We start from the raw sequence: 27,763 nt of genomic DNA, 5'->3' as shown, positions 1-27,763 counted from the left end.
AGCCAAGCGATATTACGGCTACACACTAACATAAATACCATACAAATATATATATTCTTACATCCATCAGATAAATCAACAATTTTTACAATCCGCAAAGTTAAGCAGCTTGAAAGTCAACCAACGCAATTACTTTAAGAGAATTACTTTATCGGTAAATAGAAATGCATATACATATATATTGGAGGATAAACGAATATTGAAGGCAAAATTTGAAAAATAAATCAAGTGCAAATTACAACAAATTATTCTAAATATTAATTAAAATGAGAATTATAAGAAATTTCCAATATTAAAATCAAATTATCCTATTATTCATAGGCCTTAAGTAATGAATAACAAATTTTATATATGCGCCCCAAGTGCTTAATAAACGAAAAAAAAAACAGCAACAACAACACCAGACGAGAAAACTATGTAAAACAACAACAACCTCAACAAACAGCGAATCGAGCAATATTATCAATAATATAAATCAGTAAATTGTTAAATGTTAAAATTCAAATTTAAACAACGCTAGCAACCTGCCAATAGCAACAAAATAAAAAAAAAAATTAAAAAAAAAAAAACTAATGCGGAACCCAAGGAAGCCGCAACAAGAAAAGTCAACTGAAAACCCCCAAGGAGTCGGATACCATCATCAAGTGGGGCTGGAAACAGGATACGCAGTTTTCCCTGCAACGAAGTCCAGAGGCCTTGGATTAACTCAACGCCCATTTAGGGCGGAGGGATCCCCTTCTATGAGTCAACCAATTGCAATAATTGCAGCATCAGCAACGATTCGGATCCCCATATGGATATTCATATGAAAAAACTAACTAAGCCACGGTGAGTCGATACTTTTTGTATTATTATTATATTTGGGGAGATTTTAAGATATCCTAAGATTTCTGAAGACCGTTTTAAGATGTGATATGAATTAGATGATCTAAGGTGATCTGTTGTAACTCAAATCCTTAAATATTCCTAGCGATTTAAAAAAAAATTTAAGTCAAAGTTCAGAACGTAGTTTTTTAAAAACCGTTTTTAGATGAGATGTGAAAAATGTTTGCCGGTTCTTGAAAAATTGTTGGTCACAGCACCATATGAAGAAAGAGGTTAAGTAGATAATAATGTATACTTTGAGCTTGCCTGCCTATCACTAAGGACCCAAATCTTTAAAATAAACCCAGGGCCCTGGTTTTAGCCCTATAAATTGTACTTGGACCAAGTTTAATCTCTGAACATTTCGTTATTGTCCGTCACTGACAATAAACCAAATGCTACGCACACGACATCAAATCGGATCTCCTAAAACTTTTCTCATTTCTGCGACCGACCCCTTTTCTTTCCGGGCTCTAGTTCTGGTACTGCTTCTTTTGCTCATTTTCTCATTTTTTATTGTCAATGAGCTGCGGCGGCCACTAAAATGTATAATTGAAAATTGTACGCCCACATTTACTGAGCACACACAGGCTGACGGACAAACAAACAAACTAACAAACAAACAAGCACAGCCACATCCATATAATAGATACGTATACGTATAAAGAGCAGTCCCACCAAAAAAAAAAAAAAGAAAAAGTAGAAGAAAAAACGGTCCCCAGTTGCTTTTAGCGCCATGCAATAAACAGAGCGAGAGAGCGTTGCCAAGTTTTGCGGGTTTCTTGGCCTGCTCTTTTCAGCCAACAGACGGTTGGCTGAGAATCCACCTTCTCCACCACCCCCTCTTTCTCCTTTCCCCATTCCACTGTCGTCTGTTGTCCCACCTTGAGGAAAAGTAGAAAAATCTAAGTTCTTTCATGCCTGCCTCTTTGAAAGTGTAAAGGTATGTCGAAATCTTAGTGCACAATCTGAAAAATTACGGTCTTTCTCTGATAAATATAAGAAAATTGTGTATTTACATTATACAATAAATTATTAGAAGCATCGAAACAACATAACCTAGCTTTTGCATTACCATTTATCACTCTAACAAACTGATTACATGATGAGATACAAATGTATCTTATAAGTGAAAATGTCTTCGAACTATCCCTAATTGTAAATATACAGAACTCATTCCATTATCAAAAATAAATGTATCTTATAGGTAGCATGATTTCTAATTAGTTATTCTTTTTAATAGATATTTTGAAATTATTTTAACGATCCCTAGTTGTAAATAGGCAGGACTCATTACATTATCAGTTTTAAATGGATCTTAAAAATAAAATGTATTATTCAAGCATTTAGTTTTCTTCCTTTCTGCTATTTATTAAAAATATAGTAAAAGATATCCTATCTTACGCTTCCCTACTTATAGCGTATCCCATAGTCGGAAAATTCCACTATATCGTTCTTTCTAGCCATATCCTCTCTCTTCTCTCCGTGTTTCGGTTTTTGTTGTACATTTTGCCGGCGTCGCCACGCACTGTTTCCCCATGGCTAAGCCATTGTGCACTTTTCGCTGCAATTTGTCGAAAACTTGGTATTTTTTTTCTCATTCGAAAGTTTAACCATAACAGATTTCTTTAGACCACTTCCTCCTGGGCGAAAAGGGGTTTTAAGTTGGGCTTTAGTGGTCCCTAAAACTCTTGAGCCCTCATTTGATGCCCGAAAATTGCCAGGCGGAAAACTTCAGGGAAAAATGTAATAGAGTGCGTTTATGGAACATTTTATTTTGCAGTTTTGATATAATCTACTAGGAATCTTTACCTAACTAAATACATTTTGATTTAACCAACGAACTATCTTGTATATCTACCTCTTTATGTTGTGTAGTTAGTATAGAACAGTGTCTGTTTTATAATTTCCAATTTATCGCTTGAGTTCTTGGTCATTTTATGACTTTTGTCTGCCCCCCGTATATTAGTTGGAAATTTAGTTGGGAGGGGTTCGGGAATGAGAACTCAAAAACAACAAGCGCCCCGAACGTGTGCGACACTCTCAACAAACTGATAAAATTTTAATTTCTCCAAAATTGAAATTTTAATGTGTGTCTAGAGCGCGGTTTACCCCAGTTCAGCCCCAGCCCCTTCCGACTGCACTTTGTGTCCTTCCTACTGGGTTTTTCCCCACCTTGCTGTGGAAAATGTTCTATACCCTATGTATATGTGGCACTCAGCCATACACGCGCACAAGTTTTGGGTTTTTGTGGGTTTCCCCCACCCAACCAACCCACCAGCACCCACTTGGCTGTCCGCATTCTATTGCATTTCGGTCGCCCCTCTTTTTGGCCGACTTTCTATCATTCGCGCTGCCTTTGGCATTGGCCAAAAAGCGAATTTCCTCCGCTGCGTCCATATTATAGAGTTGAATTATTAAAATTTGTCTGGTTGTGTGTGCCAGTTATGAATAGCTAAGTGGTTGCCAAGGAGTGGAATAAGTCTATATATGTATTAAATGGTCTGCCTAAGAAGCCCACTTATACGGCTTGGTTGATGGGACGTTGTCCCAGGGAACTTGGCTTTTGCATGATTTAAAGGTGATATAAATCGAATTATTGAGTTGTCTTTCCATTAACTGATTTACAACCACGTCGCTGGTGTCAATATTCTTATTGAAGTAATTTATTATAATAGAAATGGGTATTTTAATGATTGAAATTATTGTGTTGTCATTGCTTTAATTGATTAACAACCAAATTGCTGGTATCAAAATTCTTATTTAAGTAATCCATTATTATAGAAAAGCTTATTTTATTGGTTTTTACATGGGGTATGTATCAAACTGATGATTCAAATGACCCCTCAAAAAGCCTAAAACATTATCCCTTTTTGGCCATGATGCCAACTGTGAGACCCATCAGCCATGGGATGCCCTGCCCTTTCACCTCCATCATTGGCCCACTTAAACTATTGACCCACACACCTAATTGATATGCTACACGTATACTCGGCAATCAAAGTGCGGTGTGTATGTGTTTGTTTGAGAGAGGAGAGATGAGATGGTGAAAGTGTGAGAGATAGCAGAAGGCAGAAGAAATCTCTCTGGGGATTTTATTTTTTATGCCGAAATTATACATTTTATTATGTCATTTTAATGCTACAAAGGCACCGAACGTAAAAGTTGAAGGGAAAGAGAGGAGCGGCAAAGAAGAAACAACATGCAAACTAAACAGTCATCCAACATTGCCCCCTCTATTCCCACTTTTCCCCATCTTATGTCAGACCATAAATCAGCAACAGTTAGGACCCAGAACGACCAGGTTCTGGGTAGGAACAGGAACAGGAAGGAAGTGCAGGGTAGTCCTGTTTTCATTTTGTATGCAAAAGTGAACAAGGTGGAAAATAGAAGGAGATGCCCGAAGAAAGAAAAGCAAACCTACACTGTAGCCAGAAAAAAAATAGAATTTGTTTACATGAAAATGGTTTATAAAGGTTCTTCAACTATAAATTATTAAAATTTAGAAATTATAGGTCATTTAAGGATCTGTTTTACCACTAAATCAATAAATGTTTATGGTAAATACAATATTTTAATCAATAGGTTCCATATTCCATTAAAAGTAATTTTGTATAGTAAGGATCTTTAAATTCTCTATAAATTATCAAAATTTTAAAATTAAATAAGTCAGTTAGGAACTTTATGAATAAAGAATGAATAATACAAAATGAATGAATGAATAGAAGATTGAAAATAGAAGATAGAACAATGAAGAGTGAATAATGAAGAGTGAATAATGAAGAGTGAATAATGAAGAGTGAATAATGAAGAGTGAGTAATGAAGAGTGAATAATGAAGAGTGAATAATGAAGAGTGAATAATGAAGAATGAAGAATGAAAAATGAAGAATGAAGAATGAAGAATGAAGAATGAAGAATAAAGAATGAAGAATGAAGAATGAAGAATGAAGAATGAAGAATGAAGAATGAAGAATGAAGAATGAAGAATGAAGAATGAAGAATGAAGAATGAAGAATGAAGAATGAAGAATGAAGAATGAAGAATGAAGAATGAAGAATGAAGAATGAAGAATGAAGAATGAAGAATGAAGAATGAAGAATGAAGAATGAAGAATGAAGAATGAAGAATGAAGAATGAAGAATGAAGAATGAAGAATGAAGAATGAAGAATGAAGAATGAAGAATGAAGAATGAAGAATGAAGAATGAAGAATGAAGAATGAATAAAATATTTTAATTAACAAATCTCTTTTTAAGTCATTTTACTATTTGATATACAATTATAAACCTTTTCTTTGTGTAAAATTCGGTGGTAAAAAGGGCGAACATTTTGGGGCAATTTCCTTCTGAAAGACCCAAAGGTACATGTAATTTTTATACCTTATAAAATTCAACCAGAAAACCAAACAAAGGGAATCGAAGATATGTGCGCACACACAAATGACAGATGTTGGGGTGGAAGTACAGGAAGGAAGGATGAGGACGAGTTTGAGGACCAAGGATGGAGGACCCACGACGCGGACGAGCACCACCGAGAACTGTCATTGAGAGGCAGCCAAATTGTTTTATGTCTATCGATAAAGTAAATCACTTCCCCTTCTCGCACTTTTGTTTGCAAATAATTCGCTTCGTACTTTTTACAAGGGGTTTTTCATCCGAGTCCTTCGTCCTTTGACTGTATGTATATATATATTTGTATATATGTATGTCTGCGTGGCCGTCGCTTTATTTAATGACCCGAAGCTTGTGTTTGAAGCCCAAGCGCAGAGCAAAAGCAAAAAAGCAAGGGAAAACAGCAAGCGAATCTGAGCCACAATTGACACGTGTTGGGATTGGCATGTGTACATATACTACATAAGGTCGGTGGGGTGGTTGGCTTATAAAGAGGGCAACGAGAAACGGGCAACCTGGAATCGAAGCTTACTCACATATGGCATATACAATGCTCAAGCTCTGGAAGAAACTAATTAAACAATATGGGCGATGATAAACTCTGCGGTTGCTTAGTGATAATTCGCGAGCCTCGATTCAAAGCGAGTGGGAAAATATGCGCTAATTATGGCTTAAGCTTAGTAAGATTAAATGGGGTACAAAATTATAAGGAATAGTAAAAAGTATTTAAGCAAAAGTCTCAGATGAACTAGCTATAATAGAGATGCATAAGTCATTACTTTAATTCCATAAGTCTTAGCACACCTTTGTGAAAGCCAATCCCATAAATGGCGACCCCCCCCCACTTCTATCAAGGATTTCTCATTTAAGATGTGACCCCTTACTTCACTGCTTACTGCCACCCCCCTCAATGATTAACTGTTGCACACCGCGCCACGCCCATCAGTCAGTTGCAGTTAATCTGAAGGACACACGTTGTGGTGTGGAAGAGGTCAGTGGGTGTGTAGCTGAAGTATGTATGTTTGTATGTTGTTGCCTTGGCGATGTCCATGTCTCTGAGTCCATGTGCATTGTGACTCCAACACTCCTAACCTACCCATCTACCCACCTACCAACCTCTCCACCTCCTTCGATTTCGCACATTTCACGCACAAGTGCCACCACTTTAAGCCAGAGAACCCGCGAGAAATGGAAAAGTGAAGACAAGAGGAACAACTACTGGAACTTTGGCTTCTCTTCTCCTCCTTTGGCTTTCCCCTGTTTTGCTGATTTATACCTTTTAAGCCAAGAATTGGATATTTTAAGATGGTTATGATGTTAAAAGGTGCCATGACTTGACGTTCGGTGGCTTTTAAGGCATTTCAAGAGATTATACAGACGTTCTGTAATAAAAAACCTGTGTGTTCGAGCTGAATAAATGAGTTTTTGACAATGATTTAGTATGCTTAAAAATTACTACCAAGTCTGAAAACTATTTAACTATATCTTACTTCGAAATCAGTTTTTAGACCTGCACTATGGTAAGATCATATTGTACCTCTATACCTTTGCCATTTTAAAGAAGTTTAATATGTACCTTATAGAAATCTAAAGACAATTAGCAAGCGTAAGCTCTAAGAACTTATTTCATTCATTTAAAAACTAATCACTGTACAGAGAAAATTCTGACGCTCTCTTCTGAGTTGAAAATGTTCTTAAAAATAGAACGACATTTTTAAGTTGAAAATGTTTTTATTTTGCTCAAATAAAGTTGAATTGGCGGTATTTAAGTACATTGTATGCACAAATAAACTATTAGTTCAGTCCTTAGTCTATACTTATCAAAAAGTTGTTAAGTAAACTCAATTGAACTTTTCTCTTCTCACCATTTCGTTTTTATATTGATACCAAAATGTACTTACACGGTCTTTAAGAACGAATGTTCTCAATTCAAGAACAATGTTCTTGGATACTTCTCTCTGTGTATGGTAAGACCATATTGTACCACTATACCTCCGCCATTTTAAGGAAGCTTTATATGTACCTTATAGAAATCTAGAGACTATTACCAAGCGTAAGCTCTAAGAACTTATTTCATTCATTTAAAACCCAATCACTGCAAATCGGTTGCAATGGTACAATATGGAAAATTGGATCCTTAATATGGACTCTTAGCAAATAGGCTAACGATATTATGTTTGTTTTCCATTGTGTAAACAATGCCCTGGACATAATAAAATTTATATTTAGGCTCATTGCTAAAGTATCCTTACTTTCAGACCTTTCCCTGGCTGGCATTTCTTGATGCTCCACTTGGACCACCCTTTTCCGTCGCCCCCTTTTTAGCCTTAGCCCCATTCCACATCCACACACACATAGATGGTGGCCATCCCAGGAAACAGTAAATAAGTTGCAGTTTTCCGCTTACTGAGGGGAGGATTTTTCATCGACAACCTTCTTTTTGCCCAGAAATGGGGCGTTGGGTGTCCTTGGTGGGTTTTTCTAGCGCCGTCGAGTAAAAACAAAAACTTATTTGCCATTTATTTGCAGTTGACTTTGTTTCTTCGTTATTAATATTGACAAGAGAATCGAGGGGCAGAATCGCGGGGGGTTGGGGGTATAAAGGACCTCGACAAGCCTTTGGGGTCCCTCTGTCGGCATATTGCGTGTGTTTGTTTTTGTCCTTAATGCGCTAAACTGGACGCTTCCAGCTCCGTTTTCCCCTTTCCCACTTCCGGTGGTGAGACGACACGATGGATTTAAGTTGTGGTTTAAAATTGTAACCCGAAGCTTTATTGAAGGACTTTTTAATGAGTGTTTGTATTTGACTGCCAAGAACTGCAGGCAAGAGGAAGTCTCGTTTCTGGGATTTTCAGATACATCTCGCTGACCTGAGAAACGTGCTTTCCTCTATAGATTTATTGAATAGCTAAATATAACAAGAATAATGAAAAATATACAAACGAACGTGGGTATCAGTAGTTGGTAGTTGCGTACATCCGGTTCTTGGGATTGCCATTTCCATGAATTTCTGAGATGTTGGGGAAATGTTTAACGTAAGAAATATGATTCACTGCCTGTTCTAGTTTTACTTTCTCACGAAGTTATTTTATGATGTGTTATAATATATTTGTATAAAGCTGAGTATTCAAATTAAAGAATCAATGCATATGGAATTATAAGTTTTCCATATCATCAATATTTGTACCCCAAATTCTTAGTGTATTGTAGATGATTGCTTATAACCTGTTTTTGGGAACCTATGAACTGCTTAATCCATTCGATAGGTGTTTTGTTGTGAAAAAAGTGTTAGGCCTAGTATTCAACCTAACAAAAAGTCGTCCAGAAACCAAAAACTTCCTCTATAGTTTTATTGAATAGCTAAATATAACAAGAATAATGCAAAATATACAAGCAAACGTGGGTATCAGTAGTTGGTAGTTGCTTACATCCGGTTCTTGGGATTGCCTTTTCCATGAGTTTCCGAGATGTTGGGGAAATGTTTAGCTTTATTCGATCATGTTTTATTTGGAAAAATGATTTATAATAATATATTTTTATAAAGCTGAGTATTGAAATTAAAAAGAATATATGCATATGGAAAACTTTCCAGTGTATTTTAGATGATTGCTAATAACCTATTTAAGGGAACTATGAACTGGTTAAACCATTCGATAGGTGTTTTGTTGTGAAAAGAGTGTTTAATATTAAATCGCTTGATGTTGTAATGACAGGGTAATACAAGAAAATTCCTGGAATATTAAATGACACAAAAAATGACACTTTCACCCAAAATCTCCCCTTTCTTTCATCCTGTATTTATTTCCGTTTGCCGGCTGCCACTTGCTGTTGCTCTTGATTCCGTTGGTTTGTTGCTTCTGGCCTTTTTGTGGGGCTTTTCCAACGTCATGCAAACAAGCAACAATAACTATAACACTTGGGCGGCATCCCCCACTTTCTACGCCCATGGAACCCCCCCCCCCCCCCCCCCCCCCCCACACACTCACCCACCAATTTTCGGCTTGTTCTGCCTGCCTCACACGTTCACCATAATTAGGTGTTAATATGACATTTTGCTCGACATTCAGCAACTGAGCAAAAAGCAAGCTGAAATATTTATGCACTGTTTTGCCAACCTGAAATATTTGTGCACTTTTAATGTGAGTACGTTTACACTTGGCGAAAAAATCATGGGGTTGTAATTTAAATTTTAAAAAGAAAAAAAAAACATTTGTTATTCCCGTGGATAGCCAGGCTTTGCACATAAAGTATTCATACCGCATTTCTCTCTGTGTAATATATTTATTATTTATATGCATTTGTATGAGTAAGTGCTTTTTACTTGTAGCGCCCTCTCGCTCTCAACAATTTTGTTGTTGTTTGCTTAACGATCGATAAACTGTCTCAATGTGCGTTTCCTCCCGCTGCGAGTGAGTGTGCGTGTGTATCTGTGTGTCTGCATATGGCAGCGAGTTAGTAGTATTAGTATTGGTACTTTTGGATTACATTGTAATGCTGCTCTTCCGCTGTTTTCTCCCCTCTCACTCGATTCACTGTTGTTTGGCATTTTGTGAGTACTGGAAAAGTGCCTCAGCATTAAACAAAGATGGAAACTCGAGACTATAACAACATTTAGATATTTTGTCACCTAATTTTCAAACTACTAAGACCTAATCGTTTTAGGATCCTTATGAAATTTAAATAGTTTGTACATATGTGTTTTTATTATTTATTTCTTTTGTATTTTTTTAATCTTATTTTTTATTTATTTCTTTTATATTTTTTTTTTATTAGATCTGTGTAATTTGACCAAAAGCCAGCTTACTTCGGCAGCACTACCACCCAATACTTTGCACTACTTGCCTTTCTTCATTTCCCTCCTCCTTTGTTTATTTTATGGGTTGTTGTAGCTTTTAGTTGAACATTATTTGAGACGTTTGCTAGTCGTAAATGTTTATCGATTGCCTATCGAATAGGGGAATTCCCCGCCGTAGGGGGTTAACTTTGTATAACCAATGGATGTGTGTATAAAAAGTAATTGTTGAAATGTGCGCTTAAACAGTACGACAAGTGTTGTTTATAATTGTTTTGTAAGTTTCAAGTGTTATGAGGTTTTGAAAGGTTAAGGGGATACAGAAGAAAAGTAATGGAGTGGCTGGTTCTATATATATATTTTTTTTATCGTCATTGATAATTTGGCGATAATTTTCAATTCAGTGGGGGGAGCACTTAAAGATCAAATGTCAAAACCAAAAATAATTCATGAATTACTTACTTCTACCCAAATAAAACCCAACACAAAACGAGGCGAAATGCAGCTCAATAGCCATGGATTATGACAAAGCATCGACCCAATCGTTTGGGACAAGCCCACATTTCGTTTATGAAAATGTATTCATTGAGTGGAGATGTGTGTCGCTTGCAAGGGTTAGACATTCTCATTCTGGTAAATAAAAAACAAGAAAAATGAGTGGAACAGACCACCGCCGAACCCCCTTAAAACCCCTGAGAACTCGCCACGAGTTGCCCCAGTTGTGTGAGACGGAAAGAGACGGCACGAGGATGTGCGAAAGAGAGGGGCGACAATGAATGAAGAGGGTTAGTCAGCCAAGCTTACCGTTGTTGTGGGAAATTCTGGAAATCATCTAATATTATTCCCGGAATATTTCATAACACGAAGGACATTTAAGCTAAGAGAAATGTAATTACAAATGGTATAACAAGCGATTCTATGAATAAGAACGTTGTTAATACGAATTATATACTTAAACGTATATTTAATTAGCCCGAAATTAGAAGCAACTCTTATATTAATTTAAAATAACTTGCTTTTTAAATGCTCTTACAAAAATAAAGCTTATTTCATAAAACCACTGCAAGGAATTTATATTTATTTTCATTTGTAAAGTGCTATTTGGTTTTAAGGACGTAAAATAAAAGAAAAGCAAGCTCTGCCTTTTTATACGCTTGGATGCAGGCCCAACATTGCTGATTAACACTTCATTTGCATGCAAAAACTTCAATCACTGACAAAAGACCCAAGGACCAAGAAGACGACAACTATGATGACGTCGTCATTCCAGCAACAACAATGCGAAAAACGTGTCAATGCATGTGCCATGAATGTCAACACATGCGCCGGAAAAAGGGGTTAAGAGAAGGAAGAGGAGGGGGGGTTGCTTTGGCCAGAAGGGGCCGGGGGCGTGGCATGTCGGGGGACCCAACGCAGACATCCCAAACACTCGCCCACACATTCCTAATCTCCCATCACGGCAAATGGCCAAGCCAAATGCATTTGGCACCAAGGGAAAACTTTTGGATTGCCCGGAATCTGCAATGTTTTGCATTAGCTTTGAGTGCAGGCCTTTTCTCACTTTCCCTCTAGGTTTTTTTCCTCATTTCTCCTATTAGGTATATTTTTTCACTAGGGCTATGAAATCTCTCTTTAAGGAGTCTAAAAGTATGCAACAATATAAGATTAACCCAAAAGACGTATCGGTATATTTTTATACCCGTTACTCGTAGAGTAAAAGGGTATACTAGATTCGTCGGAAAGTATGTAACAGGCAGAAGGAAGCGTTTCCGACCCCATAAAGTATATATATTCTTGATCAGGATCACTAGCCGAGTCGATCTAGCCATGTCCGTCTGTCCGTCTGTCCGTCTGTCCGTCTGTCCGGATGAACGCTGAGATCTCGGAAACTATGAGAGCTAGGCTATTGAGATTTAGCGAGCAGATTCCTGAGCTTCTTACGCAGCGCAAGTTTGTTTCAGTAGAGTGCCACGCCCACTCTAACGCCCACAAACCGCCCAAAACTGTGGCTCCTACAGTTTTGATGTTAGATAGAAAATTTTAACTGAAATGTATTAGTCTTGTCCATACCTATCGATTGACCCAAAAAAAATTTTTCTACGCCCACTCTAACGCCCACAAACCTCCCAAGAAAAAAAGCTATGACGTCAGAGTCAGACAGTGCGAAATGTTTTTACGCGTGTATGTGTGTGTATGTAAATAGTTGCCGGCCGAACTTAGCGGCAAAGAGAAAAGCACTGCCGGCGCTCAGAGAGAGCAAAGTGCGCGGCTAACTTATTCTATTGAACAATGAATTTGTCACGCCTACCCCAACGCACACAACGCTTAAATCTGTCTTCCGCCGGTAGGTGGCGCATTTAAATCTCGCTTTGCTGCTTGCATATCTCCATTTCCCTTTGGTCGCTTAAGCTGAGTAACGGGTATCTAATAGTCGAGGTACTCGACTATAGCGTTCTCCCTTGTTGTAACTAGCCTTTTCTCACTTCTATCCTAGGTTTTATTTTCCTCACTAGCACTTATATATAGTATTTTTCTAATGCTTTGAAATGTCCTATAAAGGTGTCTAAAAGTATGGAATATAATTTTTATCCAAAGGATTATCGGAATCCATAGGCTTTCCTCGCTTTTTCTTTAGATTTTATTTCCCTCAATTCCCCAATAGGTATAGCTAGGTACTGCTAGTGCTTTAAAATATCCTATAAAGGTGTCTAAAAGTATGCATCAATAAAATTGTAATCCAAAGAAAAATAATCTTCTTTCATCGGTTATTTGTTGGGTTATAAAATCTCTTATAAAGGTTTCTAAGTATGAAACAATGCTAGTTTAATCCGAAAGACCATGTCATTATGGTATTGCATATTTTTAGACAGCTGTTAAGGTGATATCAAACCCTGTAAAATGGTAAACAAATTTATAAATTACTTTGCAATCACAAATGTTTCTTATAAATAAATCATTGAAAGTAAATATTTTAAGTCTGAATATTTTTTTATCGCATTTACCGAGTAAATGCTTTTCAACGTCCAGTTTGAATTATAAACCCATCGATAGCCAAGCAATAAATTCCAAATCGCACAGGGAAATCTCCGAAGGGGTGGCGTCACATGTCCTTGCTCATCCGCTAGTTGCGATTTTTCCAGAAAATGTATTTCCATTCAATGCCAAACCGGGAAAATTTCGCAAAATCCAGACAGCCGTTGTTGTTGGGCTTTATATTTTTTCAGTTTTTGTTGTTTTTTCTGACCACCCACTTAACGCAAATGAAAAGCAGGCGGCAACAAAAATAACAATCAGAAAAAAAAGTAATTTTAGCTACAAGTTTGTTGTGTGAATGCGCGCGGCGGCTATTTTAAAAATAAACATCGACAAGGCAGCTCACGCGGCATCAGAAAATAGATAGAAAACCTGAGGTGAGAATGGCCCAGAGAATTGCAGAGCAAGAGAAAAGTGAATAAAAAATTAGATGGAACCGAAATAAAAGCAGAGTTCATTTCGGTAAACGCAATTCCCATGAAACTTTGATCTTAATACATTATTTAGATACAGCTTGTACAGAGACTGTTTTTTCGTTTTCAATTAACCCGTTGAATGATTCATTTGTGCTTTGAATAGTTTATAAACAAATTTCATTTTCATTGCTATTATGATGATGTCCGCTGCCAAACACCTCTTCTCACTATAAATATAATTTCTCAGAGCGCCATTTTTATGGTCTTTTAATGGCCAAACGATATGTGCAGTTCTATTTTAATACCTATTTTCTGGTGCTATCTTTATAAACTTGATTTTAACTTGATGCCTGCAGTTGTCTCGTTCTTTCTCTACCGGCATGGAATTATTTATCGCATTCAATAATACATCAACATACATAGAGGACTTTTATCTTGCAAGATAAGATTAGTTGGCTGCTTAAGTAAGCTTATTTAGATTACTGAAAACAAGTGGGTGTACCCAAGGAAGTTTAATTTTAGTTTTTATTATACGCGTTTGGTGATTTCACATTATCAAGTATTCTAAATGTTTACTAAAATATAACATTGATACTTAATTGACTATCATTACAACCACACAGCCTTCGCCAACAAACTTCTTAACTTTGCCAGAATCACCATTACCGCTATAATCAAGTTCTTAATACTTTTTCCCTCATTCGGAGCCCAAAATCAAGCCAAAAATTGTTTTTCTAAGCAGCTGAGCACCTAGAATTAAGTAGCAGTCAAAGCAACTCACATGCCATTCAAGGTTAACCAAGTTAATAATCTTTTTTTTTTCTGATTTGAGGGCTTGCTTCCATCACGTTTCATTGGGCTGATAGCGATTTTCAGAGGGAGCGAGCAGGAAAGGCAGATACAGATAGAGAGAGAGGTCAGAGCGTATATAGATGTCTGATAAGTTGGCACTTGATAAGACAGCCGAGCGAGCTTTTCGATCGCATTGTTATGGGAATAATATTAATTCTTTGCATTATTCTTGGACATTTTTGCACGTTTTTCGCATTGGAGGGCCGCGACTTTTTGTTTGCCGCTTTCGTTATCTGAATTATACGGATTTTATTTGCTTTCGCATCGCTCGACTTGGTCAATGTATTGGTTATTGCATGGGAAATGGATATATAAGTGCAGCCCGGTAGTAAAGTTTAATAATGCCAACGATATGTCACAGCACGATAAGGTCGTTGGGAGTACGTACATACAATGAAGTGTAATTATATATTCCATCTTTTTTATGTAATATGTTTTGTAAATCTGTTAAAAAATAATAAGATCTTTCTGGAGTCACAATGCAACCTAGTATCCCTATTCATTATAATACGGATAGAAGTGTTATCAAATCTCAGTTCTGCGTCACGGATGCGCAACGTAAATCAACTCAACTCAATTTGTTATCGATAACGGCAGCAATCACATATTAGTTTGGCAATTTTTCATTTATACTTCCAATCGAATTATGACGGGCGTGTGAAGCCAGCAGCATCGGCTACTCGACCAAAACTTCCACTTGCACATTGAACCATGTACGATGGTTGTCAATTGGGTTTTTCATGGACACAACGACACACCATGACCATATCATGATCATTTATCGACGTGATACTGGAATGTTTTTCAACCAAATTCAAAAAACTCTTCATGAAGCAGAACTGAAATACTAACTATTTAACATTTACACATTTTATTAATTATTTTTTTATTTATTTCCTTTTTTATTTATTTTCTTTTTTATTTCTTTCCTTTTTTTATTTATTTATAATATTTTTGAATTTATTTATTTATTTATTTTTATTTATTTATTTGTTTTTTATTTATTTATTGGTTTTATTTATTTATTTATTGGTTTTATTTATTTATTTATTTGTTTTTTAAATTGATTTTTTTTATTTGTTTTTTAAATTTTTTTTTATTTATTTATTTATTTATTTTTTAAATTAATTTTTTTATTTATTTATTATTATTATTTTTTTTTTTAAATTTAATTTTTTTATTTTAATTATTTTTTTTATTTATTTGTTTTTTTATATGTTTTATTTATGGCTTATAAGTTTTTTTATTATTTCTGATATTTTTTTATTAGTTTTTGATTTTAAGAAAACATTGATTTTAAAAATTTGTACCATTGTGCCTTGGCAAGAAATTTGCCTGTCTAACGTCGCCACCTCGTCGATTTCATCAGCGCCCCGTGCACATGCCCCCAACTAACCAAAACCTTAACACATTTTCATTTCTTTTCAACGCGCGCGCGGTTCCAAACTTCAAGTAACAAAGTTAGCCCCCTTCCACAGTTCTTCCCGCAACACACAACACATAGCACATGACTACACTTAAAACAAAACAAATGTAGTAATAAAATCAATTTAAGAATTGCAATAATAAGAGTTTAAAAAAAACCTTATATACTTTTAGCTAATGAAATACCTAATTCTAAACTAAGTTTAAATCTAGCATTATATTTAGTTGTTAAAAATAAAACTTTTAAGTGTAGGAGGTAATAGCAAGGAGCTAGATTGTGAGTCACGTAATTTAATAAAATGCCAAAGTCCTTGCCGCACACACCAGACAGAAATGCTGTGAGAGAGATGCGAGGAACGTGAGTCCTGAGTCCTGAGTCCCCGACCGCCTGGCTGCCCCACCTGTTTAAACTGTTCCACCAGCTCACCTGCTCACTTGCTCACCTGTTCACCTGTTTCGACGACTCCCACGCGTGACACGCCCCCTTTTGCGCCCAAGCTGCTGGCACACGTGTCAATAAAGAATCGGCAAATTGGTTGGGTCGGAAAACAGTTGGGTCTTCTGCGAAGGGGGTATTGTGTGGGGTCTTTTTGGATCGCTAGTGTCGAATGAAATTTCCATAAAAAAATGCAAAAGAAGTGTCGAAGAAGTAATGCAAGAACGCCTTCTGTTTTCTTCACAATTTCTCGGTACCCAGGGCTCACATTACACTTAAATAGTACATGCAATTGAACTCTCTTAGATGTAAAATATTACCTATGTGTAGGAGTAGAAATGCCATTTGAGGGGGTGTACTTATAAAGCACATGTTTTATTTTATATCGAAGGTTACTGAAACTAATACTAGGCTGGCTTAATTTGTTAAATAAATTCATAAAGCAGTTGTCAAAAAACACATACGTTGTTAGGAGAATGTTTAGTGTGTGTGTATCGGCAGAGAGAAGGCAGATAAAAAAATTTATGATTTCTGCTTGGGTAGTCAGAGGTATTCAGCTATAAAGTTGTATATCTTGGGTTCCAAAAGTTCAAACAGTATGACTTTTTCTTTTAGCATTCCCAAAGCTATATGCCAGAAAAAAATGCAGTAACTAATAGGTATAACCCTGTAAAGAAGGCTATAATCCTTGAGTCACAAAGATATCAGGTTGAAAAGGGATGTAATTCTCATAAGAGCTAGCCTACGATACTTCAAGTAGTACGACTAAAGTTCAAACTTTAACATTTCTTTACAAGCAACTGATTTGCCTATTTCCTGTCCCTTAAACATTGCCCGATGATTTCCATGCCTCCTAACCGGCCTACATAGCCACACATTTCCACAGACTCACCTCAATGACGTAAAAGGCTATGCAAATTGCAACTGCAACATCAACATAAACAACAAACAAAGTGCAGAACTCTCTTTCTCTCAGACGGCGACTGTGACTGAAGCTGCATCCCAAGTGAAATAGCAACAGTTACAGTGCAGTCGAAAAAGGGAAAGGAGGCGGAGGCGGAGGAGGCGTGGCAAGTTGGGGACAGGCCAGAAGAAACCGCACCCAAAAGAGCCAACAACATTTGCATTCCACCATTCCCTGTCTCCATAAACCCGAGACACCCCCACACGGCTCTTAACTCAACTTGACTCGCTCGTTTGGCGCTACTTTTGCGGCATATCCTTGCATATCCTGCAGCAGCCTGAACCACTCCAAAAGCCCATTCCCGCCCTCCTGCACTCTGTCACTTTCTTTTGTGCCTTTCTAATATGGTCTCGTTGCCCGCCTTCTTCCACTCGCTTTCAAGTTGAGCGCCTAAAATGCGGCGGCAGCAACAGCAACAGCAAAAGCAAAAACAACTAAGGACACGTACATGAACGGAACACATCCTTTTTACTTTGAAAATGCAACATTGAACTGTCAACTGCCTCTTTCGCCACGCCCTCTACGTCCTCGTCGACGGCGTCTCACAATCCATTGCAGTTTGGCATGCAATTTCCAAATGCAACTTACTCACACAGCCTACAAAATCGGGCATCTGACTCTTTCAGGGGATTTGCCTGGATACCATAGTCTCGTATTAGGGAAAAGTGCACTAAATATGGTGTCCTGAAATATGTTTAAGAAAGTTTTAAATGTATACAATTTTTTAAAAAAGGTTTAAAAATACTAAAAATATTTTCAGTATATGGAACATATTAAGGTAGCACCCTTATTTTTTCTGGTCGAACTTATTAATGCCGAAATTCTTTAACCGGAAATTCATTGAAGTGAAATAGATAGAGATTACAATATACCCAATTTAAGTAACACCACTATAAAGTATTGCTTAAATGGAAGTAGTCACTAGTTGGGAATGTAAATCTGAAAGAAGAAACCTCTCTGAAGAATTACACAACTTTTACACATAATCTAGTTCTTGTTATGTGAAGAAATTCTTAAATTCTAGTATTTTTCTCTAAAACCAAGGAATACCAAAATATTGGTATTAAACTTCAAAACCAAAAAGTCTTATGTGAAGAAATACCAAAATAATGGTATTTTCTTTAAGACCAAACAGGAAAACTTCTGTTGATAAACATACTTTGTATAAAGACTTAGCTCACATGATTTTGAAACAATTTGTATGATGTCCTTTATTCGGCCAACGTTTTTAATATTTTAAACATTCTATTGGACATTCCCATCTCCAATCTGTGCATTCCCTTGCTACGACAGTCAAAAAGTCCAGTCCGAAAGGATTCTCTGTAGTGTCTCTGTTTCGGTTTCGCCCGCTTTGGGTTCTGGGTTTGGCCTCCGTTTAGTTTAGGGCAAGTTTAATGGTGGCTATAACCCAGAAATTGCATGAATACTCAAGTGCTTCCTTCTGTTCCCGTTCCCGTTCGTCCTGTTGCCCCCTTGTTGTAAGGCTCCTCCTGTAACGCTCACAGTCCAAGGCTTGGTCCTCGTACATAAATCATCATTGCTTTTGAGTTTGCCCCGACTGGATGTCGTCGTCGTCGACGGAGCTCTGAAGTTGTCCTCGTCCTCGGGAATATATCCTTCGTCCTTTTCGTCCTCGGGAATATATATCCTTCATCCTCCTCCTTGGACTTTTTCCTCATGTCTTTTGTTTTCGTTTTCGCCGCTTCTTCTTTTCGTTCGTTTTCTGCTTCAAGTGGCAGTTTCATTCTTTTCGGCTTGTAAACCTCCTCCCACCTCCTTATCAACCTACTCTCTGGGCGGGAGTCCTTTGAAGTCCTGGTTCCTTGGTTTTTTGTTGTTTATGCCCGCCACTGTTGCCACACTGCTGATATGTATTTTATAGCTCATTGGCGGCAGTTACGCTTCAGTTTCTCCTCCGAATCTTTAATTGAGCGTGTGCAAATGGAGTTTTTGCAGCCCAAGGAGAGGGGCCCGCAGATTTGAATTACGGATATGGATAGGAAGTAATATCCCATCCTATAGGAAGAGTGGGCAGAGGTCATGGCAATAAAACACAACATGATTGATACGATGGCATTTTGAATGTACGACAGTCTTTGGAAATGTATCGAGTAGAAAATGGTCATTGTCGTTTGATTAATGTTATAATTTAGGTTTATTTGATCTAGTATATCAATATTTTGATCATTACTTTTCGAAAACTTTTAGGTAGTAATTCAGTTATATAAAATGATAAACTATCATTACTTTTAAAGTCTTTTTTTTTTTATTTTCGTACCTGAACTTTAACATTCCCCTCATAGATTAGCTTTCATATTATAATTTCCCTCTCGAATGGAAGAAGTCATTTGAGGTTTTGTGTGATTATTTGTTATCAACACACAATTCACAATTAATACAGCGATAAATCGCCAAATGACAGGGTATTTGATGTCAATAGCATCCATTATTTACCAATTTACCAATACTTAATAATATTTACACGACGTTATGTGTGTCACTGCGTGTTATTCGATATGGGGTATGGGTTTATGGGCAGCAACTTAATCCGCTTGTGTGTCAGTGAGCTTCAAAGTGGAATGCAAATACCACTCGGCGGTTTTTGCACGCGCTTTTTTCTTTTATTTTCTTTTTTTTTTGGTTTTGTTTTTCAACTTGTTCTACTACTTTTTACCGCCATTTAACGGCGCTTCATTAAACAAGCTTCTTGTGTGACCGACATACTTTGCTTAATTTATCAATACCAATTACGCACCGTATGCACTCTCTTTTCTTATTTTTATTTTTATTTTATTTTATTTTCTTATGTTCTCGTTGTGTCCGTTTAAAAACGCTTACATTGATTGATTACCTCGGAGGCGCGACTTTTGTTGCGTTTTTCCACGCGTGCCACTCTCTTCTTCCCTCTCTTTCTCACTCTGTCTTCCTGTCTCCCTCTCTCTTTGTGTGTGTGTTAATTGTTGTCAAGGTTGCTTTATTTAGTTTATGTTTTTTGCTCATTCTTTTCGCTCTTTCTTCCTCTTTCAAGCTTTTGCATATGTTTTTCGTTTTTTGACGTCTGGTTTTAGTATTTTCTCTGCTTCTGTTGTTTCTTACTTCGCTGTTTTTGTACCCATTACTTATAGAGTTAGAGGGTATACTCTTAGTTATGAAGAGTATTACGGACCTTTGTATTTATGATATATATTTAACTTTAGTTGGTAAATTAAATAAAAAGTTATAACATAAAATATTATAAAATGTTATAACGTGTGGTATATAGTTTGGTATTTTTGGTATTTATTTTGTTTTATTCAATTTGGTGGTATTTTATATTTTTATAAAAATACTTTGTTTTTTTATATATTTTAAAAAATTATTTTTTTAAATTGAATTTTTATTTTTTATGGTTTTAAATTAGTAATTCAGAATATAAATTAATTTGGAAAAGAAAAATCATATTTTGTAGCCGGTATCTCAAAGTTGATGCACTAGACTGGAGTGTTCATTCTTTTTTTCCCCATTTATTTATTTAATTTTTTTTGTTTTAGTTGCTTGCTTTCTTTTTCTCGGTTGTTTTTATTCCGTTTCAAGCTTGAAAAGTTTTGTGTTGCTGTGATTTGGCTAATGCAATTTGGTAGCCGCTTTGTTTGTCTTTGGCCTAAATTTTTCGTTCGTTTTTTCCTTTTGTCAGTTTGAGTCTTTATTTTTTTTGTGCTCTAAGCTTTGTTGCTGTTGATGATTTGATTTGATTTCACGCAATATACATATACACACATTTATTTGCCACTGAGTGAATTTCGTTTTTGAGTTTTTGATTTTTCGGCTTCAAGAAATCACTTTTAATTTTATTCATCAGACATTTGGGTTAAGCGAAATGAAAATAAGATAAAAATAATTGAAACCAGGCCACTGAGAAGTGTTGAGGCATTTTTCTTTCCGCAAATATATTTTAATCAGAATTGCAGGCGATGAAAAAAAAACAAACAAAACGGCAGAGAAGAAATACATAAAATGCTTTTGCGACTTTCTACCCAGCGAATCGTGGAGTTGTAGCCCGCTTCCATTTGTCACTCTCAATGGAATTTCACGCAGTTTGATCGATAAAACTTTAAAATAGGCCAAGTATAAAACGGGTGGAACTAGCATTAAAAAGCCGTCAAGGTCGTTTAGATGGGGGAGTTAACTACGGATTGTGTAAGTTGTATAAGTCAGTGAAGATTCGAGAAACTCTTTTAATCGCTTAAATGGATTAAAGTATTTCGGACATTTCTTTGATTTCACAAAGCCGCAAAACCACAAGTATGCGTTGACATTTATGTGAAGCATTGAATAAATCTAAGCAAAGTGGAAACAAAACTCGTATGAATTTTTCTATTAAATCTACTTTAATTTAGGAATTCTTGTTTTCTCTTGCGGTTTCGTTTGTACATAGCATATGTGTATGTAAACCGCAAACATGGCAAACTGATAACAGGCAGAAATTATACAATCGAATCGAGAGTGTCGAGTCGTTTAAAAGTAAAAACAGAGCAAATCCATACTTTGTTATCAGGCAAGTAAGCAAACAGAAGCCGGGGAAACGTGGGTAATACAAAAATAGATCGTAATCCAGATTGAAGAATTCTACAGTACATAATCTATAATCAATATCATGTTACATATGAGCAAGCGTTTAGAAACATTTAAGAACTATTTTTCAATATAAAAGTTTCTTTTAACTATTAAATCTAAAAACTGGTCAGTTAACATTTAAAATGTTTGCAAATATAAGGAACGCTATATTTTTTAAAGTATTTAAATCCTTAAAAAGCTTAAAAGTCTACTTCCTAATCTGTTATGTATTAAGTTAAATCGTACTTTAACTAAGTGAAAATTGGCAACGTTGACAAAGACAAAATCAGCTTATCTGCTATTTTTTTTTTCCAAGATTTGGTTTAATATTTATTTGACATAGATACATTACCAAAAAATACATTTATGTTTTCTAAATAAGATGATAAAATCAGTCGTTTAAATGTCGCCCAAGTAAACTTCCTCAGCATACCTTTATATAACCAAATGAAATCCGCCTCAACTTCAACAACCACAACTTCCTTTCACTATAAAAAGAAAGAAAAAAGACTGGAGAAAATTATTCAACATTTTTGCATACAACAACTGTGTTGCCTCGGCAACATTCCATCCAAATAAATTCGGTGTAGGGAACCTAAGATTAAAACTGAAAAAATACCTTCCCTTTTTTAATACTTTTTATTTCTTTTTTCTCTTTACAGGTGAGTCATCATCCACACATGGTTTAATTATATTAATTATATATATATAATTTAATTAATATATATAATTTATTAATAGTAGATAGCGAGCCATTAAATGTAAGTTAACATTTGATTTTCTACTTGAGCGAGTGAAAGTAATGGCCAAGTTTATTCTTGCAAGTCTCTGCATGTTGCAGTTGATAAACCACTTGAGTGGAAATTTATGACAAGTCACAAAATCGGATGGGAAAGGAAAATTAAAATTTTAACTGCCCTGAAACGTGTGAAAAGTCGCGCCCACACTCCAACAACTCCAGCACTTTTAGATCAAGAAAACCGGAGACAGAGATGTTAACACATTGTTGTGGTGGTAGGATGGTGATTGGGGGGTTGGCTACAAGGAATCGCAAGGAAAAGTGCTGTGTGAAAATTTTTTTTATTATAGATTTCACTTTTCACAACGCAAACCTTGCAAAGAAAAGTTTACGAGCCGTATGCTTGATGACTTTTACGACATTTTGACCCGCTCTAAAACTCTCAGTCAACCCCCGACAATGGGGCTTATTAAAAAAGGTCGAGGGGCCGAGAAGGGAAGATTAGACTTGCCCAAAGCAAAGCAAGTATATATACACATTTTGTCAACTTTGTGGCTTCAAATTCTTCTTCAAATTGTTTTAGTGAATTGAGCTATATAAGATTTTGATTTCATCAAGGTGATTGCGCCAAATCTTATTTAAGTTCTTTTAAATGGGAGAATGAGAATTGTATAAAAAAAAAGTAAGGATCAATATGATATTGTGATAGTAACTTTATTAAAAATCATATTAACCATTGAATAATGTAAAATTGGATATTAAGTAATGGTATGGGTTGGGTTTACTTATTCTCTTTGACAACTTTCTCAAATAGCGTCTAGAATTACTCTGGGTAATATTCGAAACTCTACGAATTATAAAAGAAGATTAAATAGCAAGATGGCGAACATTTCGAAGTGATACTTCTAGATAGAATATCATCAAAATGATCATCATCTTTTATCATTTTGTTTCTCTAAGATTGCTCTAAATATTCTTAAAGTTTCTTTATAATAGATATTTTGCGGCTGTAGTTTGAATAAACGTATGTATTTTGTCTTATAACTATAATCAAGAACCTGATGAGCAATAAATTCTAATTTTATTGTACCCGTTTCGAACGTTACCCAAGTATGGTGTTCCTAAGACGAATTATTTCGGTTATGCTTCTCGTTTGGGCATCAACTTTGACCTTTTCACCAGGCTGTACTCGTGGGCAAACACTTGGTCGGCTCAAACTTCGACCTTCTTCCCCTTCCTTTCGTGTACTTATTGTGTTTGTCATCATACAGTTTGACAGCCTTTGGGTTTCACTTTTCTTGTCTTTTCACTGGCACGCGATGCGTGTGCCACTTGTTTGGACCAAGTTACCACCACCAGCCACCAGCCACCACCACTGTCTGCTCAACGATGAACTGTCGTTGTTTGCTGCCATTTCTGCCTGGGCTTGTTATTGTTTAACTGGCAATGATTAATGACAGCCAGAAGCCAGAGGCAAGAAGGTGTGCAAAGAGTCTTGAACAACATCGCTGGCATTTCTTTTTGCCACTGACCCAGAAACATTTTTCGCTGTCCTCTCATCGCCAGCTGCCATTCACCACTTGAGGGTGATTAGAATTTTCGCCAGCACAGAAAACAAGAGCATTTTATTGATTTGTCTGACTCATTCGGAGGTCGGTCAACAAATATGTGTACATAAATGAAGTCGCATCAGAATGATATTGGTAATTTTACAACTGGGAAATAATCGTTGGTTGAAGGAAATAAATGAAATGAGGAAAAATATTGGTATGAATATACATATTTGTAGCTCTGCAATTTAGTCACCTACTTTGCTTGTCTGTACTTTATCATTTGAATCAGATGCGGGACCTTAATATTTTGAAAACTGTTTTTTTTTTTAGAAACTATGAATCATTTTTCTTCTGATTATTTTATGAGTCACTCTATACAATTTGAGTCAAGCTCTTCTTTGATACTTGTAATGTTTATTCAGTAGAATTTGTTTCCTATGATACGCTTTACCTTTTTTTAATAAGTACTGAACAAATACCAAACAAATACTGAACCAATACTAATTAAATACTGAACAAATACTAAACAAATACTCAAAATAAATATGTATTTTCGATTAAGTTTTAATCATTCGATTCGATTCAACCGATTGTTCAAGACAACACACAAAGTATTTACTTTTCCCTTGCTTTAATTTTCTGTGGCATTTCACATGCCGCCTGCTTATACAGATATTTTACACAGCTTTTACCTGTTTCTTTCTTTGCATTTCTTTTTTTTTTTTGTTTTGCCCGCCTTTTTATGAAGCTTATTTTATTACACGGTGTTTCCCTCTCGCTCTAGCCAGCTATGTGCGTCCCTTTCGTTACGAGCTGACATCGTCGTTATGTGAAAAACCTGCCTCAAGGTTATTGCCTTCTACCCGAAACCAAGACGAGAAAGAGAGCGCAAAAACAAACAAATTTCTCCATTACACGATGAGGCGGCTCTTTGTTGTTGTTGTTGGTATTATTGTTGGCATCAGCTCATTTAGCTGATGCTACTTTTTGTTGTCTTTCTCTCTCACTCTCTGGGGTTTTTCGGAATATAGACACCAAATAAAACCGAAAAGAGGGAAAATACTGAAAACATATCGAGTTCATTATCTTATGTTCTTGGAACTTTCGGCACGAAAAATAAGGTCAAGGAATTTCATATTTCTGAGTGCTCAAGAACCTTGTTTATGATCTTGCGATTTTGAGCTTCAACTATACGGAATATACTATTCCTGAGAAGTTGTATTCATATAACAAACCACGTTCTCTACAAAATCCGGCTCGAAGGACCACTGTACACAAAATAGGCTGAAAGATAATTTTAAAGATTCACAGTAGTTCATATAACTATTGTAAGCTAATTTTACTTGCGGTACTTAACTTTTAAACACAAAGCAAGATATTAATTAACACTTTCCTCAGCTATTTGCAATGCAAGCAATTAAACACTGTAATTTCAATACAATGCTTTTGCCCTAACCAACATTTCAATGTCATTTGCTAATGTGCAAGTTCAAAGAACTTAAGCCAAATGCCAGCAATAATTTTTCATTAGGCCAAAAACAACAATATCGAACAATATTTGCTATACTTAGTTAATTGTGTTGCGGAGGTGAGAGACGGGTATATTATATCGGGGTCGTTCGACTCTCTTGCCTTTGTTGTTTACGGCCAACTGTCAACGGTGTCAACAGCATGCTACAGACATTGGGTCGACGTCATTTGGTCATTTGTCAAAAAAAAGAAGGAAAAGTACGAGAAAAAATATACTGAGAAGAGAGCCGGAGGCAGGCAGACAGACAAAACAGACAGGGGCGGTGGGTGGTGGGCGTTTGAGGGGGCGGTTAGCCGCTTTAGGGGACAGCCGTCGAAAAATGAGAGAACAAAAAACCCCTGTTTAAGTGAATCACAAAAGTGGCAAGTAGGTGTTGCCCAAAAGAACCTAAAATTGAGTTATAATACAAGAAAAGTTAAGAATAGCTTAGAATCGATTGTAGTTTCTCTTCTATAAATAGGTTTACTTGGGCTCCTATCTGAAAACATTTAAGACCCGAAAGGTATGGTAAGGTAAAAATGGAAAAGAAAAGTAATATACAGTAAAAATACCAAAGCCTTATCTTAAGTATAGTAACAGCCATATATTTGGGGTGTAAATAATTCAGGTTCAACTGCTCTATTAATAGGTTACACTAGGTTTTTATCTGAAAATAATTAAGAACAGAGAGGTATTATTAAAACTGCAAAAATAAATATACAGTAAAAATACCAAAGCTTTTAGATAAGTATTTTTTCCTACTTTAAACATAGGTATTTATAACAGCCATATCTTAGGGGTGTAAATCATACTGGCCTCTACATTTCATCCAGCTCCTACTGATACGGTTAGTTGTTGGTAGTTTGCGCAAATTAAAGTGGCATGCAGAAGTTTTTCCATAGAAAAAAAAAGTAAACGAAGAAAATGCCAGCAATCACACCCACACAACTTGCCGTAGATGAAGAAAACTAGGAAGAAAAGTATGGCAAAAAGTAGCAGGAAAACAAGTTGACGAGTCTAAGTGGTTAAAGAAGTTGAAAAGTCAAAACTGGACGATGCGTTCAGTTCAGCTCAGTTCGGTTCAGTCTTTTCCTTCGACTCTAGTTTGTGGGTATGGGGATGAAAAGTCTGAGCGTTACTTCAAGCAGCTGTTCGAAAAGTTGTGTCAAGTGTTGTTGCTGTTGTGAGTTTTTCATTTTCTGGGAAAGAAAGCAGGAATGAAGTGGTAGTGCCTCTATTGCGCTGTGCTTTTTGATTAAAGGATGGTCGAATTTTTAAGGAGCTGACAAGTTGAGAGATACTTGTGTTAAGCTCAAGGAGACACACACATAAAATACAGGATTAGGTCAAGCAGATGGTTGTTGGATAAATGTGATAAAGCTTGTGTTTTGCATTCTATGGATAAGGCCAAAACCTTTGTTCTTTTAAAGGTATTAAGTCTTATGAAACCAAACGAAACTTTACTTCTTTGACAAAAATGACGTTATCAAGATTGCCAGAAACTTAGTAATCCTTAGTTAGGTAAAGGTTAAAAAAACTAAGCTTTAGCTTTTTGAAAAAATAATTACTCAAAATGGTTTATCATCAGAACTGACACAATTCCTGAAGAAACTAAGCAACAGCTCAAATATATTTTAGTAAGCTAAATATTCAAACTGAAAACCTAAGGCTTTACAACCTAGTTATAATAATTATAATCTTTATAATGCTTATAAGTACAATGAAATGTATAAAAAGAAGGTCGCAAAGCAAGAAAGTAAAAAAGAAGAAAACACTTGAGCCAAATAGAGCGAACAAGACGAGCAATTGGTAGTAAGAGTGGTATTGGGTAAGGTGCTTATAGAGAGGATAGGGGGTGTTTTGGGATCGGCAAAATGTACGAAACAAGCTTTTGGCCGACAACAGGCAAACAGACGAAATGTTACTGCCGCCGGCTAAAAGCAACCACCAACATCCAACCCAACAACCAGCAGAAGCAACACCACCGAAGACAGCAACAACAGCTTTAACTTCATTTCCAGATGAGACATTGTGGGCAAAGGGGGGTTTTTGGGAAGGGGTTCCCAAAGGGCAGAGGGAATTTGTGGGCATAAGGTCGTCGCTTTGGTTGCCAAATCTTTACCCCTCTCCAAATGCCGCCCACTTGGCCATTTCCATTTGCAACTCCACCTCCTTCTGTGTTGCGGCATTATCC

The 27,763-nt window shown here is 36.3% G+C and overlaps 1 protein-coding gene across 1 annotated transcript in view; it reads left to right on the top strand.

Moving 5' to 3' along the window:
* The first annotated feature begins 646 nt into the window (after nucleotides 1-646).
* The window catches only part of LOC119548856 (AF4/FMR2 family member lilli), a 77,171-nt gene continuing 50,054 nt past the window's right edge, over nucleotides 647-27,763 (top strand). Inside the window, exon 1 of the mRNA XM_037856483.1 lies at nucleotides 647-828. Within this exon, the coding sequence (XP_037712411.1) occupies nucleotides 794-828 (35 nt within the window). The 5' untranslated portion in view covers nucleotides 647-793. The remainder of the gene's footprint in view (nucleotides 829-27,763) is intronic.

This window comes from Drosophila subpulchrella, chromosome 2L, assembly GCF_014743375.2.
Source record: "Drosophila subpulchrella strain 33 F10 #4 breed RU33 chromosome 2L, RU_Dsub_v1.1 Primary Assembly, whole genome shotgun sequence".
NCBI lineage: Eukaryota > Metazoa > Arthropoda > Insecta > Diptera > Drosophilidae > Drosophila > Drosophila subpulchrella.
This window is presented reverse-complemented; position numbering and strand designations above follow the sequence as displayed.